This window comes from Geotrypetes seraphini, chromosome 9 (assembly GCF_902459505.1).
Source record: "Geotrypetes seraphini chromosome 9, aGeoSer1.1, whole genome shotgun sequence".
NCBI classification, from domain to species: Eukaryota; Metazoa; Chordata; class Amphibia; order Gymnophiona; family Dermophiidae; genus Geotrypetes; species Geotrypetes seraphini.
This window is the reverse complement of record NC_047092.1, coordinates 82,849,280-82,865,496: the sequence shown is the minus strand read 5'-3', so window position 1 is coordinate 82,865,496 and position 16,217 is coordinate 82,849,280. Positions and strand designations below refer to the sequence as shown.

The 16,217-nt window shown below is 46.9% G+C and overlaps 1 protein-coding gene across 8 annotated transcripts in view; it reads right to left on the bottom strand.

The window, feature by feature from the left end:
• Positions 1-16,217, bottom strand: part of CREB3L2 (cAMP responsive element binding protein 3 like 2) — a 316,327-nt gene that overhangs the window by 83,938 nt on the left and 216,172 nt on the right. For all 8 annotated transcript variants that reach the window (XM_033958250.1, XM_033958248.1, XM_033958247.1 and 5 more), the window contains exon 6: positions 4,013-4,159. In XM_033958250.1, the coding sequence (XP_033814141.1) occupies positions 4,013-4,159 (147 nt within the window). The remainder of the gene's footprint in view (positions 1-4,012; positions 4,160-16,217) is intronic.

Sequence of the window (16,217 nt, the reverse complement as noted above, 5' to 3'; positions counted from 1 at the left end):
GCCCATTCCTCGAGCCTGATTATCAGAGCCTGATGCAGATCTTCACAATTCCCTGCGTCTTCACTACTCTGAATAACTTCGTATCGTCCACAAATTTAATCACCTCGCTCATCGAACCTATGTCCAGATCGTTTATAAAGATGTTGAAGAGCAAGGGTCCAAGCACCAAGCCCTGCGGCACCCCACTGGTGACGCTCTTCCAGTCCGAGTATTGTCCATTTACCCTCTTTGTTTCCTATGCTCCAGCCAGTTTTTAATCCATGTTAGTATTTCACCCTTGATTCCATGGCTTGCAATTTTCCAAAGTAGTTGTTCATGCAGAGCCTTATCGAACACCTTCTGAAAGTCCAGATATACAATGTCGACCACTGAAGTATTGCCTGAGAAAATTCTGACCGTTCTTTCTTCCAGAGATTTTTCCAGTGTCTGTAATGTCAGCCATATGGATCGCAGTTCCCATCCTTTCAACAACCATTGCCTCAGAGGTCATCCTTTGGCCTTGAACTAGATAGCCATTGACCTCCCCAGTCATATAGGCTGGTATCTGTCAACAGTTTCACCCATGAGGCTATCTAGAGGAGCATGCACCGTGACAGAGACTCTGGCTGAAGTCACCAACAAAAGCTGCACCATGCTCCTCCATCCAGGTCAGCAGCTTCTGATGGGGATCTGTATGTGGGGACCCGCAAGATAATAGAGTGTCCTGGCATGGACACATGAGAGCCTTTTTACCCGAGGAACCACTGGTTGCTGCCATCGACTGCAGTACCTGGAGATAGTGTCAAGCCTGGCATCGTCAAGAGATCTAAAATGAGTCTCAAAATCTTTCGTTTGCATGGCCAGGGAAGAAAAACACAGCCTTCTGGATGTTTTAAAACAAATTTCCAAATACTCTACGGATTGGAATGGTACTAAGAACCTTTCCTGGAAGTTGACAATCTTACCCAGGTTCTCCAACAGTAGGACCACTTTCGCCACTGTTTCTTCTACCTCTGACTTGGAGAGGACTCTGAAGAGTCAATCATCACAGTATGGATGCAGCTGTATTCCTGCCTTGCTGAAATGTACTGCTATCACAACCACCAACTTGGTGAATATACTGGAGCTGTTGCCAGACTGCAGGGGAGCTTGGAGAACTGAAAATGTCTCTCCAGTACATGGAATGTTAAATATTTCCTGTGTTCCTATTTATATTGGAGTATGAAGATTGGAAGGGGGCCAATCTAGGGAGGCTAGAAATTCCCCCAGCGCACTTTTGCCCTAACTGGTCTCCATGCATAACTTTCAGTGCTGCATTGACTGACTTCAGATCCTGAATTGGTCTCTAGTCATCTGTCTTTCTTGGGCACTATGAAGTATATAGAGTAGCTGCCTAAGCCCGATTCTTCAGGAGGAATGGACTCAATAGCTTGACTATATAAGAGCCTTGTCACTGTCGCTTGGACTGGCTGGTTTCTCTCAACAGAGTCCACAAACAGATCCAGGAGCATGTAACAGAATTTAAACTAGCATCCCTCTCAAATGCTGAACAACACCCAACGGTCCGAGCAGATCTGTGCCCTGGCTGACCCATAAACTGACAACCTCCTGTCTATCTGGGGAGGTATGGCTATGAACCCGGTGCCATTTGGATTTTTTGGAGGCTGCTGTGGGTCAAGAACCAGAGAATTGAGGTTGCCTAGCACTTGCATAGTTCTGTCAAGATGCCTCATACAATCTCTGGGCAGAGGCTCTTCCTACTGATGAAAATTGTCAAAAGCCTCAAAAACTACTCAATCCGATTCTCTAGGGGCTTGTGGCCTGCTGTCTGACCAAGCTTTAGGGTGATCTGCCACACTGGCCATAAGATCATCTCCCTTTCCAAATGGCATTTGACCCTTAAAAGGAAGTCTGCTCAGAAGTCGAATCTCCCACTCATTGTCTGATCCAGAGCCTACTGGTACAGATAGCCTAAGTAGAAACGTGTGCTACCAACAAATCCACTTCATGCTGAAAATTCAGTAGCCATGGGATGCCGATTTGACATAATCCTAGCAACCTGTAAGGAGCCTTCACAAGTCTCCCAATGCTCCATCACTAGCATAGTAATATCAGGATGTGAGGAAGGAAAATGTGGACTAAGTCTTAGAGCCGCTCATAGAGCACTGTGCCACCGAGGTCTGCATGGATTCAATGTTAAATTCTTGCAGAGGTAGTAATATCATCACGCAAGGCTTGAAAAGGTGATGCACCATCAGGTCCTCCTCTTGGTCACGGGCTATCACCCCTCTTGACCACATGCCTCAGCCTGAGATCCCGATCTCCTCAAAGCAAGGATTCATTCTGTGGCAGTAAAAGCATGAACTTTGATCCCCAGTCCTACTCTGACTGGTCTTCTGATTCCTGATCGGTAACCATTTCTGGAGGGAGTGCACTTCCTCAGCCCTAGAGGACCAGAGGAGGCTAAGCCCCAGGCCCCTATTCCCCCTCATGTGTGCAAGGGCACATGGTATGAATGCTCCTCAGCCGACCATCCAGCATAAACCTGGCATGATATAGGGGGAGAAGGATCTGAGGAATCCATAATAAAAGATTTTAAGCAAAATTGAGGGGTTTTCAGGCAGATAGAGGTTTTTTAATTAAAACGGGGAAATCCAACATGGTTACCACAGCAGTGTTGTGGCACTGGAAAATGGCCCAGAAAAGCTGCAGCAAAGTCCAAAAATATTCAGGGAAGGGGTTTTTAGAGGTGGGAAACCCTAAGCTATCACTAAAGGAATAGTGAAGATGAAAAGTGAGGCCAATTGGAAACTTCCACAGCGAATAAAAACCTCACTCGTTAGGGTTCAATTACAAAATGGCGTATGAGCCCTCAATATATATATAATATAGGCTCATATCATAGCCTTCTGATTGTATGTAGCTTGTATGCTTACTGCTGTTTTCAGTCTTTATTTATATATTTTGAGGAAAGACAAAAGTTAAAACAGCAGTAAGCATACAAGCTACATACAATTAGAAGGCTATGATATGAGCCCAAAAAAAGAACAAACACAGATGTGGATATATTGAGGGCTCATATGCCATTTTGTAATTGAACCCTAACGAGTGAGGTTTTTATTCGCTGTGGGAGAGACCCTAAGCTATCCCCAGAAATCACTAAAACTGTAGTCCTGAGACCCTCCCCGATTTTCCCATAGGCTACAATAGCTGGTACTCACTGTGCTGTGCTGCAATGTGCCATTGCCTGCTTCAGTTCAGACTGCAGCTGGATAGTGAAGAAGACCATTGCCTCAAACAAGCATATCCCCAGCCCAGGATGCTACGATTTTTGGGCTGCCAGTCTAGCTGAAGCTGGACTGAGAACTAAAACCCCCATGGACCCGCGTGCGACAATGCAGGGAGGAAAACACAGCCGGCACATGTCAAAGTCCTCCTGGACCACTGCGGAGCCAAATAGCCTGCACTCAAGAGCCTGAAAGATCAGGGTGCGAGCCTTGCTCCCATGGGAAAGTCCCAAGCTCCTTAAGGGTTAGTGCAGGCCGGTTAGATAAGGTCTGCATCTTCTTCCAGGAAGAGCTGCACTAGGGCTACCAGGGACCTCTTGAGTACTGAAAGCCTCAGATTTGAGATAATAAATCTGAAAATAACAAAACTTCTGAGAGCAGATCAGAAAAATACCTTCCAGCTCGCTTGCACAAGAAAAATACTGAAGAAAGGAAGTACAGCCCACTGAAAAAGGAGGTGCAGCTGAAGAAAAAATGTATGATTCCTTTTGCACAGCTCGCATTTAGGATTCGTATGCCAAGTGCATCAGAACAGCAGTTAGAGCCTTTGTTAATGTGATCACTTTGTGGCTAATGGTTACAACAGAGAACTAGAGAGAAGGACCAATGAATGTCCATAATAGAGGGGAGAAGTGGGAGTCCATGTTTCTCATGATTTCATTCACCCTTTAATGACACCATTTAGGGTCCCAACCCACAATTTGTGAACCAGGGCTGTGTACACTGTAGCTCAGATTTTACCTCACCTTGTTCTTGATTTTCCTGCGGATCTTCTTCAAAGCTTTTTCCTCAGCTTTGGTTAGGGGAAGTTTTGTGGGGACAGGGTATCCCTCTGCAATTAATGTCCTTTTTTCCTCCTCAGTTAGCATCAGTGGTCCTGTGCCTTGCAGTTTCTGTAAAATACCACAGCTTATAGTCAGGTATAAGTGAAGAGATAAACCTTTATTATAGTTAAAATTTACAGAAGAAAGTTTTAACTCATATTGATGCATTTGTGTTTTTTAATATAAGATGGACCGGCACAGTGAAATTTATTATAAACTAGGCCATTAAGAGTTAAGCAGGAAGCTTATTAGTCACTGTATATATATAGATGACTGAGGTCATGCCATCTTTAGGCGAGATCCATTGAGATCTCTTAAGGTAAGCAAGATCAAAGACTTTCAGATATTGGATGGGAGACCATTACGAGGAGCACGGTAATCCATCTGCACCGGAGTTTATCATGGTAGAAGTGTGCAAAATTTGATTACTAATTAAAACATTCCTATAAAATTGTTTTCACAACTTTTGTTTTTCTATTTAATCTCATTTTCTTTTTATTTATGAGACAAGGGCTTCTCAAACTTGTTCCAGTGACCCTGAATGAATGCATGCTACGTCTTCATACAAAGAAGATCCAATATCATTCTCATAAGTGCTACAGTCTTAGAACTACAAATATGATCTTGTCTTTGAGAACTGCCTTCATCACAGTAACAAGACACTGAAGGGTAGATGCACTAAAGCCTCCGATCGTCACTAAATCAGTTTGACCGGTTTAGCGACCGATCGTATTTGCCAACCCAATGCTCTAAACAGGATTACTGTGTAGTTTTCCGTGCAGTCCTACATTCTTCGATTCTGGCATGCAAATGAGGTCATTAATATTAAAATCAGGCAACTAATCCACCCTATCGATTTAAATAACATCGAGGACGTTGCTTCCATCAACCAAAAACTTGATAAAATCAAACTGTGGTTAGATTCAAATAGGTTATCACTCAACATCAATAAATCTAAGCTAATGATTTTTCCCTTTAAAGAGGGAATAACTCTTCAGGCCCCTTTCAAATTTGAATCCCTCCCAATTAAAGTTGTACTTACTCTAAAGCTATTGGGAGTTATTTTTGACTGCAAATTCTCCTATCACAATCACATTAATACGGTGGTTCGGAAATGTTTCCACCGTCTTAGAATGATACGTTCTCTATCCAAACTATTAGATTTATCATCCCTCAATACATTAATCCATTCTTTGGTAATTTCTTGTATAGATTACTGTAATGCCCTCTATAAGGGCATTACCAAAAAGGAAATAAGACACCTACAGATAGCAATGTTACTTACCGTAACAGTTGTTATCTAGGGACAGCAGGCAGCTATTCTCACTAGTGGGTGACGTCATCCAACGGAGCCCCGATGCGGACGTCTCACAAGCATACTTGCTTGTAGAAACTTTAGAAGTTTCCAGTCGCCCGCACCGCGCATGCGCGAGTGCCTTCCCGCCCAATGCACCGGGCGCGTCTCCTCAGTTCAGATAGCTAGCAGAGAAGCCAACCCAGGGGAGGTGGGTGGGATGTGAGAATAGCTGCCTGCTGTCCCTGGATAACAACTGTTACGGTAAGTAACATTGCTTTATTCCAGGACAAGCAGGCAGGTATTCTCACTAGTGGGTGACCTCCAAGCTAACCACAATGGGATGGAGGGAGAGTTGGCAACTTAGGAGAATAAATTCTGTAACACAGTTTGGCCAAACTGTTCATCCCGTCTGGAGAAAGTATCCAGATAATAATGAGAAGTGAAGTTATGAACCGAGGACCAAGTGGCAGCTCTACAAAGTTCCTCAATCGGTGTCGATCTGAGGAAAGCTACAGAAGCTGCCATCGCTCTGACCTTATGGGCTGTGATTTTTCTGTCAAGGGGCAATCCAGCCTGGGCACAGCAGAAAGAGATACAAGCCGCTATCCAGTTGGAGATGGTACGCTTAGAGATAGGACGTCCCAACTTGTTCGGATCAAAGGAGATGAAAAGTTGAGGAGCAGTTCTGTGTGGCTTGGTGCATTCCAGGGAGAAAGCCAAAGCACGTATACAGTCCAGAGTGTGAAGAGCTGATTCTCCAGGATGAGAATGAGGCTTTGGAAAAAACACTGGAAGAACAATGGATTGATTGAGATGAAATTCCGAGACCACTTTAGGAAGGAATTTAGGATGAGTGCGAAGCACCACCGTGTCATGATGGAACACTGTGAAAGGTGGAACCGCAACCAAAGCTTGAAGCTCACTAACTCGATGAGCAGAAGTGAGGCCAACGAGAAACACCACTTTCCAAGTGAAATACTTGAGATGAGCCTTGTTAAGAGGCTCAAATGGAGGTTTCATAAGCTGAGAAAGAACATTGAGGTCCCAAACCACTGGAGGCGGTTTGAGAGGAGGATTGACATGGAAAAGTCCTTTCATGAATCTGGAAACCACAGGATGAGCAGAGAGAGGTTTCCCTTGAAGAGGCTGATGAAAAGCAGCAATTGCACTCAGATAGACTCGGATCGATGTAGACTTGAGGCCAGAATGAGATAGGTGCAAAAGATAGTCCAAAACAGAGGACAAGGAGGCATGTTTAGGCTCCTTATGCCGAGAAAAACACCAAGTAGAAAATCTAATCCATTTTTGGGAATAGCATTGTCTAGTAGCGGGCTTCCGTGAAGCTTCCAAAACATCCCGCACAGGTTGTGAAAACGTTGTGAGGAACCAAGCTGTCAGGTGAAAAGACTGCAGGTTGGGATGAATCAGAGACCCCTGATGATGTGTAAGCAGAGAGGGAAATACTGGCAGAAGAAAGGGCTCCCTGCTGCTGAGTTGAAGTAGAAGGGAGAACCAAGGTTGTCTGGGCCACCGAGGAGCAATCAGAATCATGGTGGCATGGTCCGACTTGAGCTTGATTAGAATCTTTTGAATGAGAGGAAATGGAGGAAACGCATACAGAAAGAGAGTCTTCCAGTCCAGAAGAAAAGCAGCTGCCTCAAGGCGATGAGGAGTGTAGATCCTGGAGCAGAACTGAGGCAGTTTGAAGTTGTGGGGGGCTGCGAAGAGGTCTATCTGAGGCGTGCCCCACAGAGAGAAGATGTGATGCAGGGGCATGGAATGGAGAGTCCATTCGTGAGGCGGCAGAAGACAACTCAAGTTGTCTGCCAAGGCATTGTCCGCCCCCTGAATGTAGATAGCTTTGAAGAAGGTGTTGTGGCGAATCGCCCAATCCTAAACTTTCAGAGCTTCCTGACAGAGGGAGGCAGATCCCGTGCCCCCCTGCTTGTTGATGTAATACTTGGCGACCTGGTTGTCCATACGAATGAGAACCACCATGTCGTGAAGAAGATGCTGAAAAGCATTGAGAGCATTGAAAATCGCCCTGAGTTCCAGGAAATTGATGTGACACAGACGGTCCGCACTGGTCCAATAGGCTTGAGTACGCAGACCATCCAGATGAGCCCCCCCAACCATAGGTCGAGGATTCGGTCGTGAGAACCTGCTGATGGGGAGGCGTGTGAAACAGCAAATCTCTGGAGAGAGTGGAAGAGAGCATGCACCAGCACAGAGACTGTTGCAGAGCAGGAGAGACCTGGATGTGTCGAGTCAGGGGGTCGGACACCTGCGTCCATTGAGAAGCCAGGGTCCACTAAGGAAGTCTGAGGTGAAGTCTGGCAAAAGGAGTCACGTGAACTGTCGAGGCCATGTGGCCCAGAAGAACCATCATGTGTCTCGCCGAGATGGACGGGCGAGAGGACACGGAGTGACAAAGACGAAGCAGAGCATCCAGGCATTGCGGAGGCAGGAACGCCCTGAGTTGAGTCGTATCCAGAACAGCTCCGATGAAGGGAAGAGTCTGGGAAGGTTGCAGATGGGATTTTGGAAAGTTGATCTCGAACCCCAGACTCTGCAGGAACCAGATTATCCTCTGCGTCGCCTGGACGACACCCTGAGATGTGGAATCCTTGATGAGCCAGTCGTCGAGGTAGGAAAACACCTGAAGACCATGGTTCCTGAGTGCTGCGGCCACTACAACCAGACACTTGGTGAAGACTCTGGGTGACGAGGTCAGGCCGAAAGGAAGCACTCGGTATTGAAGATGAAGATGTCCCACCCGAAATCTAAGGAATTGACGGGAGGCCAGATGAATGGGAATGTGAGTGTCGGCCTCCTTGAGATCCAGAGAGCATAACCAGTCGTTCTGCTCGAGGAGGGGATAGAGAGAAGCAAGGGTTAACATGCGAAACTTCTCTTTGACCAGAAACTTGTTGAGCACCCTGAGGTCCAAAATAGGACACAGATCGCCCGTCTTCTGCGGAACAAGGAAGTACCTGGAGTAAAAACCCTTGTTCTGTTGGTCCAAGGGACCGGCTCGACGGCACGGAGCCGGAGCAAAGCATGAGCTTTTTGAAGAAGAAGGGCGGTCTGGATTAAGTTGGAAGGATACTCTCTTGGAGTTTGTTCCGGAGGAACTTGATGGAACTGAAGAGAGTATCCCTCCCTTACGATGGAAAGGACCCAGAGATCGGTGGTAACAGCCGTCCATCGATGGTAAAAATGATGTACACGACCCCCTATGGGAAAAAGAGGGAAGGGCAGAACGGTGGAAGTTATGCTCTCTACTAGACAGTCAAAAAAGGCTGAGGAGCCTTGGGGACGCTAGAAGGCTGAGGCTTCTGCTGAGGCTTCTGCTGGTGCTGTCTCTTAACAGGCTGACGGATGGTAGGCGCCTGTATCGGTGGATAACGCCGCTAATAGATCAAAGGCAGGCGTGAGGAATGAGCAGGATCAGGCTTGGGCTTCGGACGTAGAATGGACTGGAATTATGTCTCATGGTCCGACAGCTTCTTGGTGGCCGCCTCGTTGGACTCGTCAAAGAGGTCGGCTCCCGCATACGGGACGTTGGCAAGCCGGTCCTGGAGATTCGGGTCCATATCAATGGCCGCAGAAACGCCAGGCGTCGCATGGCCACCGAACAAGCGGCAGCCCTTGCAGCGAGTTCAAAGACGTCGTAAGACGACTGCATCATCTGCAGGCTACGTTGGGACGAGGCCAGAACCTCCTGGTATTCGAAGCGAGTCTGAGAGTCCACATAGGGCAGAAATTTCTGTAGGACTGAGAGAAAAAACTCGAAGTAGGTGGCAAAATGAAAACTATAGTTGAGGACCCGAGATACCATCATCGAGTTCTGGTAGATCCGCCTACCAAATCTGTCCATGGTCTTGCCCTCTTGGCCAGGTGGAATGGTGGCATAGACCTGGGAGGGGTGAGATCGCTTCAAGGAGGACTCAACCAAGAGCGATTGATGAGAAAGCTGGGCACCATCGAAGCCCTTATGGTGCACCGTGCGGTACCTGGCATCCAACTTCCCGGGCAAAGCCGGAATGGAGTAAGGTGTCTCAAAACATCTCATGAAGGTCTGGTCGAGGAGCTTATGTAGAGGAAGCTTGAGAGACTCAGCAGGAGGTTGAGGGAGATGCATCGTCTCCAGATACTCCTTGGAGAACTTGGAACCCGAGTTCCAGATCAACAACCATCTGCCGAAGGAAAGAGGAGAAAGACAGCTGGTCAGCCAGCGCAGGGCCTCGAGAAGGACTCGAAGAAGTCGAGGCCTCAGGCTCCACTGAGACTGGGGATCGGCAGGGGGAGAAAGATCCCACTGTGTCCTCGAGCTCCGGCAGAGAAGGCTGTGATGAATCCCACGAGAATACTCGAGGAAAGGCTGCTTGCGACGAGGCGAGGCATGCCTCAAGGAATGCCTCGATGAATGCCTCGAACGATGACCAGAACTGTGTCTGGAAGCAGACCACGACCATCGAGGCGAGCGTGGCGTTGAGGTGTCCAGCGAGTGAATAGGGCTGGAAGCGGTGGAACGAAGCAGAGGTGGTTGGACAGAAGCACCTCGAGGCTCGGCATTGAGGGCAACGGGTCTGGAGGAGGCCCTCGCAAAGACTTTGCTCCTTGCATCGAGGGAAACGGATCCAACGGAGGCACTCGCAAAGACTCTGCTCCTTGCATCGAGTGAATCGGTCCCAAGGGAGGCATGGGCAAAGATTCTGCTCCTTGCAATGCATGCTTCGATGCCAGACCAGACACTCGCAGAGACTTTACTCCCTGCAGCAAGAGTGTACATCGAGGGGGCACCGGAGGCAGCTCGACCTCGCGGGAGGCCTCCGAGTGCCCAGGCTGGATTTGGGAGAGAAGCTTCGGCCCCATAGTAGTGAAGAGCTCGATGAACTGCTTCTCCATCAAGGTCTGGAACGAAGCCAGCAAGGAGGGATCCGAATCTGCAATGGGACCTCTTGCATGGACTTCGCGGCCCCTGGCGCCGAGGTAATTGGACTTAGAAGCCTTGGGCACCTTGAGCACCACAGGGTGAATGGACTGCTGAACTACCTGACCTGAAGAGACAGAGGAAGGCACCGCAGCAGGCGTCGGAGTCGAAGCCGGCACAAACGAAGCAGGCTTGAGGAGCCTCGAGGCCGCAGAGGTGGAAGCCGGAAGAGTCGAGGCGGAAATCGAAGGCGAGGTGCTCTTCGATGAGGACTGCTCCGTTGACGCCTCCATGCTGAACTGCGACTCCCACAAGAAGCAGCGACGCTTGAAAGCACTGCAGTAAGTGCTGAGCAAGGCGGGCACAAGTTCGGAAGGTGTTGAGGCCCGAGACACTGCAGACAGCGTCGATGAGGGTCCGTCAGCGAAATTGCGCGCTGGCACTTGACACATTTTGTAAAACCGGTAATAGGCCGGGACATAGGTCGAAAAAGCTCCGCCGCAAGATCGAAGCCGCGGGGCCACGGCCACGAGGCCTGCCCGGTTGACCGACGGAAGAAATTTTTTAAAAAAAACAAAAACAATAAAACACGATGAAAAATCAACGATTATGAGTGAAATAACCCAAAACCGCGGATATAGAAGGCACAAGTGAAGGAACTTCGCATAGAGAGTCGAAGACGGACTTCTCGGCTCCGCAGAAAAGTAAGAACTGAGGAGACGCGCCCGGTGCATCGGGCGGGAAGGCACTCACGCATGCGCGGTGCGGGCGACTGGAAACTTCTAAAGTTTCTACAAGCAAGTATGCTTGTGAGACGTCCGCATCGGGGCTCCGTTGGATGACGTCACCCACTAGTGAGAATACCTGCCTGCTTGTCCTGGGATAAAGTACAAAATACTGCTATTAAGATCATTTATGGCGCAAAGAAATATGACCATGTCTCTCTCCTTTTAATCGATGCTCATTGGCTGCCTGTCGAACATAGAATTAGTTATAAAATTCTACTATTAACCTTTACAACTCGTTCACACATTCAACCAGAGTTTATTGATAGACTCCTTACTCCCTATTATCCCACTAAATCTCTTCACTCTGTATCACAAAATCTCCTAGTTGTACCATCTTTAAAACTAATTAATACATTGAGATCCAATAATTTCGCGGTCACTGCATCCTCCCTTTGGAATTCATTGCCTAATTATTTATGAATGGAATCTTCGACAAACCAATTTAAAACAAAACTCAAAACTTTTTTATTTGAGGATGCTTTTGGATAAAACTGTCCTTCTTAGGACTAAATCAACTACAGTCCCTTTCCCTACCTATTGTTTTACCTCTAAGTGTGCTTTATTCAAATATTGTAGTTCAGTCCTTCTTAGAAACATAGAAACATAGAAAGATGACGGCAGAAAAGGGCTACAGCCCATCAAGTCTGCCCACTCTACTGACCCACCCCATTAAGTCTGAGTGCTGATGACTTAGTTCCTTAGCTCAACCCTCTTAGGGATCCCATGTGGATGTCCCATCTATTCTTAAAGTCGAGCACGCTGGTGGCCCTGATCACCTGCACCGGAAGTTTGTTCCAATGGTCCACCACCCTTTCTGTGAAGAAGTACTTCCTGGTGTCACCACTAAATTTCCCTCCTCTGAGTTTAAGCGGGTGCCCCCTTGTGACCAAGGTGACCTTACTGAAATGACCAGAACTACACCATATTCCGGAAGAAACTGAAAACTCATCTATTTGACACTTAATCACCTGTATCCTCTCCTCCCTCTTCTCTTCTCCCACCCCTCCTCCCCCTTCTCCTTCCTCACCTCCCTCCAAGTCGCCTTGAGCCTACCTAGGTAAGAGTGACGCAGAAATAGAAGATTAGATTAGATATAAATGTAAGGACTGGATTGACACATGACTGGGAAAATGCTTGTTCTCTCTCCACCTTATCTGTTGCTACTACTTTCTGTGATCTATACTACAAGTCTGTCGTAGTTCTCATTACCATTGCGCTGAGGCTACTCAGAGATCTATTTATATTGTTTTCTGTAGAAACGTCACATTACAAACATGTGCTAACACTTATGAGAAAGCTTCCTAATGCAAGCGTAATTAATGCCAATGCAGTAACCAAATAATATGTAAATCGTCCCCAAGCAAAAAATGTGCACAAACTTGGGAGAATGCACCAAATGATGCACACAGGCAGGGCCGGATTTTCCTATAGGCTAACTAGGCTTCAGCCTAGGGCCTCAAGATCAAGAGGGGCCTACATTCAAATTGTTAGCAAAATTAAAATAACACTATTCTAAAAACAGTGAACACTAAAACACTGAACTATATATGGTGCTGAGAATAAATGTCCAAATAAGTGTTCTTGACTTTTTTTTAATTTATATATCACAGTAATGATGTATTTTTATTATCTCTCATGTAATTTACAAACTTAAAAATGGGAGGTGAAAGGGCCTCATAAGTGGAATAGCCTAGGGCCTCTTTTCATCTAAATCCGGCCCTGCACACAGGTCTGTGCAAGAGCTATATCTTGTGTGCAAACTGGTATGCACACACATCTGTATGTGCCAGAATGCTATTCTAGGCATAAAATTTTTACACAACCAATATTTATGTGCAGACCATTCCAGTACATGCAACTCGGGTCTCTAATCCATTTGTTATGTGCAGACCTGTGGGTACATCGATGTCTCCCAGTCTGACACTTGCACTCTTTGTGCCAGCATTCCTCCCATGGGTCCTAAAGAATGGCAGATCATTATGCAAACAAGAAAGAGAAAAAATTGGCATGAAATCCAAACAAATCTTTTACGCCTCCTTATACCAGGGCCGGCTCAAAAGGTTATGGTGCCCTGAGCCCAACTTCAATGGCGGCACCCCCATCCCCAAAGCTTAAGCTTCCACCCCTTCTCTCTTCAGCCCCTAGTCTGGCATTGCTCCCACTCCTCTCTCAGCCCTCCGAGCATTACCTTGCCTACCACCATGCAAAGCAGGCTGCCCTCCGCCAGCCCCGGGTCCTCCCTGTGCCGCACCCCGCCAACAGGAAATTGCAGGCGGGATGTGACAGAAGGAAGACCCAGGGCTGGCTGAAAGCAGCCCGCTGGGCATGCTGCTACTACTGGCAAGAAAGGTAATATTCAGAGGGCCATGGGAGACGGAGGAGGGAGAGCAGAAGGAGCAATGCCAGAGCTGGAAAGAGAAGGGAAGAACATTTTGGACCAGGTGAAACACTGGAAGTGAGCTCAGGGCCAGAGCCTCACCTGATTCAGTGGATGAGTTTCCCAATTGTGTGCAGTTAGTATATGTGGGGGTTTTTTTTGTGGTGTCAGGTCAAAAGCGCGCCGGGACAAAGGCATGAGCAGACAACTGAGCGCAGCGCGGAGGCGCGCGCCGAAGAAAAAGACTGTTTTTAGGGGCTACGACGGGGTGTGTGTGGGGGAACCCCCCCACTTTACTTTGTACAGATTGTGCCGCGTTGTGGGGATGTTGTGGGGGGTTTGGGGGGTTGTAACCCCCCACATTTTACTGAAAACTTAACTTTTTCCCTGTTTTTAGGGAAAAAGTTACATTTTCACTAAAATGTGGGGGGTTACAACCCCCCAAACCCCCCACAACGCTGGCGCGATCTGTATTAAGTAAAGTGGGGGGGATCCCCAACAAAACCCCCCGTCGCAGCCCCTAAAAACAGTCTTTTTCTTCGGCGCGCACCTCCATCTTGCGCTCAGTTGTCAGCGCGCGCCTTTGTCTTCCGCGTTACTGTCTATGAACCTTTTTTGTAAATGCCTACTAACCTAACATTGTTTTGTATAATATTTTAACTCTAATTTGTCTTGTTTCTTTTAAAGATATCTCTTTTATTATTGCTGTAAATAGAAAATTGAATAAGCGGTATAACAAATTTTTTAATAAACTTGAAACTTGCATCCGATCGATGCCCTAAATTGAATACCAGAACTGGGTCGGTCCTAAGCTGACAGGTCTAGGACCCATCGGTCTGTCTGTTTTTTAATTTTTTTTTCTATAGGCACAGATGTTGTGTGTATAACACAAACACACAATATCTGGCCCATAAAAGTAAAGGCCTTGACAGCCAAAATCGGCCCTCCTCCCACTGTGAACCCCACCCCCCACCCCCCGTGCTAGCCAAAATCGGCAGGAGGGATGCTCATTCCCTTCTCCCACTGCAAAACCCCCCTCCACATAGGCCCTCCCCGCAGAATCAACCCCTCCCCCCCAAAAAAAAATAAAATTGGCCAACAGCAACTTGCATGGTTTTAACCAGGGCTGTGAAGTCGGTAGATAAATGTTCCGACTCAGACTCCTCAGTCTTTTGTAGTTCAGACTCCGACTCCAGGTACCCGAAATTTCCTCCGACTCCGACTCCACAGCACTGGTTAATTTTCAGATCGTTAAAATGGAATGTTAAGTTGAGAGAAATGAGCATTTTCGACACCATTTTCTTTTTGCTTTTAATCAAGGTTCTAAGGCCGCAGAAGCTGCTCGCAACATTTGTGCTGTGTATATAGTGGGTGCTATAGCTGAAAGAATCGCTTGTGATTGGTATGCCAAGTTCAAAATTGGAGTCGGTAGATAAATGTTCCGACTCCAACTCTGACTCCTCAGTTTTTTGTACTTCTGACTCCGACTCCGACTCCAGGTACCCGAAATTTCCTCTGACTCCGACTCCTCGACTCCGACTCCACAACCCTGGTTTTAACAACAGTTTTGTGCATCTAGCCCTGAAGGGGAGTTGCATGTTGGATTTAGTGATGATTTTATAATAATTAGGGGAATATGACAAAGATTGCAACGGCCTACCAATAGAGGATGAAGAAGCTAATACAGATTCTGGGAATGCTTGGGACTGACAAGGAAAGAGGTTGAAGGTCCAGATGAAAACCATGGAGTAAGCACCTGGTGATATCTAGCATGGGAAATTATATCATAGATTCAAAGTGAAAATATCACAACTGGACTGGTAAATTTGGTCTTTTCTTGTCATCATTTGCAATGTTGTTATGGTTACCTGATTGTCCATTTTGGATCAAGATAATTTTGTGGATAAATTGATTTCTGAAGTCTTAGAATATTCATTACAGCCCAGTCCTAGAAAACTACTATAAAAAAACATAATTTTGTTTTTCCTGAAAAGGGACTTGATGGGCCAGGTTTTGGCCCTCGGCCATTGGTTGCACAAGCCTGTTCTAAACAGTAGTGAGACATAGGAGCCAACTTTTCAAAATGATTGGGGATGCTCACTTCGCACCAAATTATCAAGAAGATTAAGCATGGTGTGTTGTCCAACACGACTGGTCAGGCTGTCTTTAAAAGAAGAGAACAGCAAGTGGTGCTATACAGGGAGTACAGTATTTGTGGCTAAAAGAAATGCCAGGAATAGCATTGCAAGTCCCACCGGTCTTTCTTCCTCCCCAATTCATCACCAGTTTACCATCCTACTCCCAGTCCATCTACACTACATTTATGCTATGCCTTCCATGCCACCCTAGCCCATCTATACAACCCTTCCAGGCTAGTCTTCAATAGTTCTTCCCTACATAATCTGTGCACACCAAACACTTTCTTTTCTCTTAGACCATTTCCACTTCCTTTTCAGTCCCTCCAACCTTAATGTCTTCTCCTCTCCTCTTATTCTGTTTTTCCCTCACTTCTCTCTCCCAATGCAGCTTGACTTTTGTTTTTGGGTAGGATGTTTAATATTTTCCCTTCCCCCGTACCTACTCCACTTTCCCATACTCTGCTTCCTCCTGACTTGACTTGCCACCTAATAATTCCTGTCCCTATTAGGTTCCCTTTCACTCCACCTTGGTCTGTGTCCTTCTCCTGCAGGCTAGGCTCATCCATCCCTCATACCTCCCAAGCAGATTCA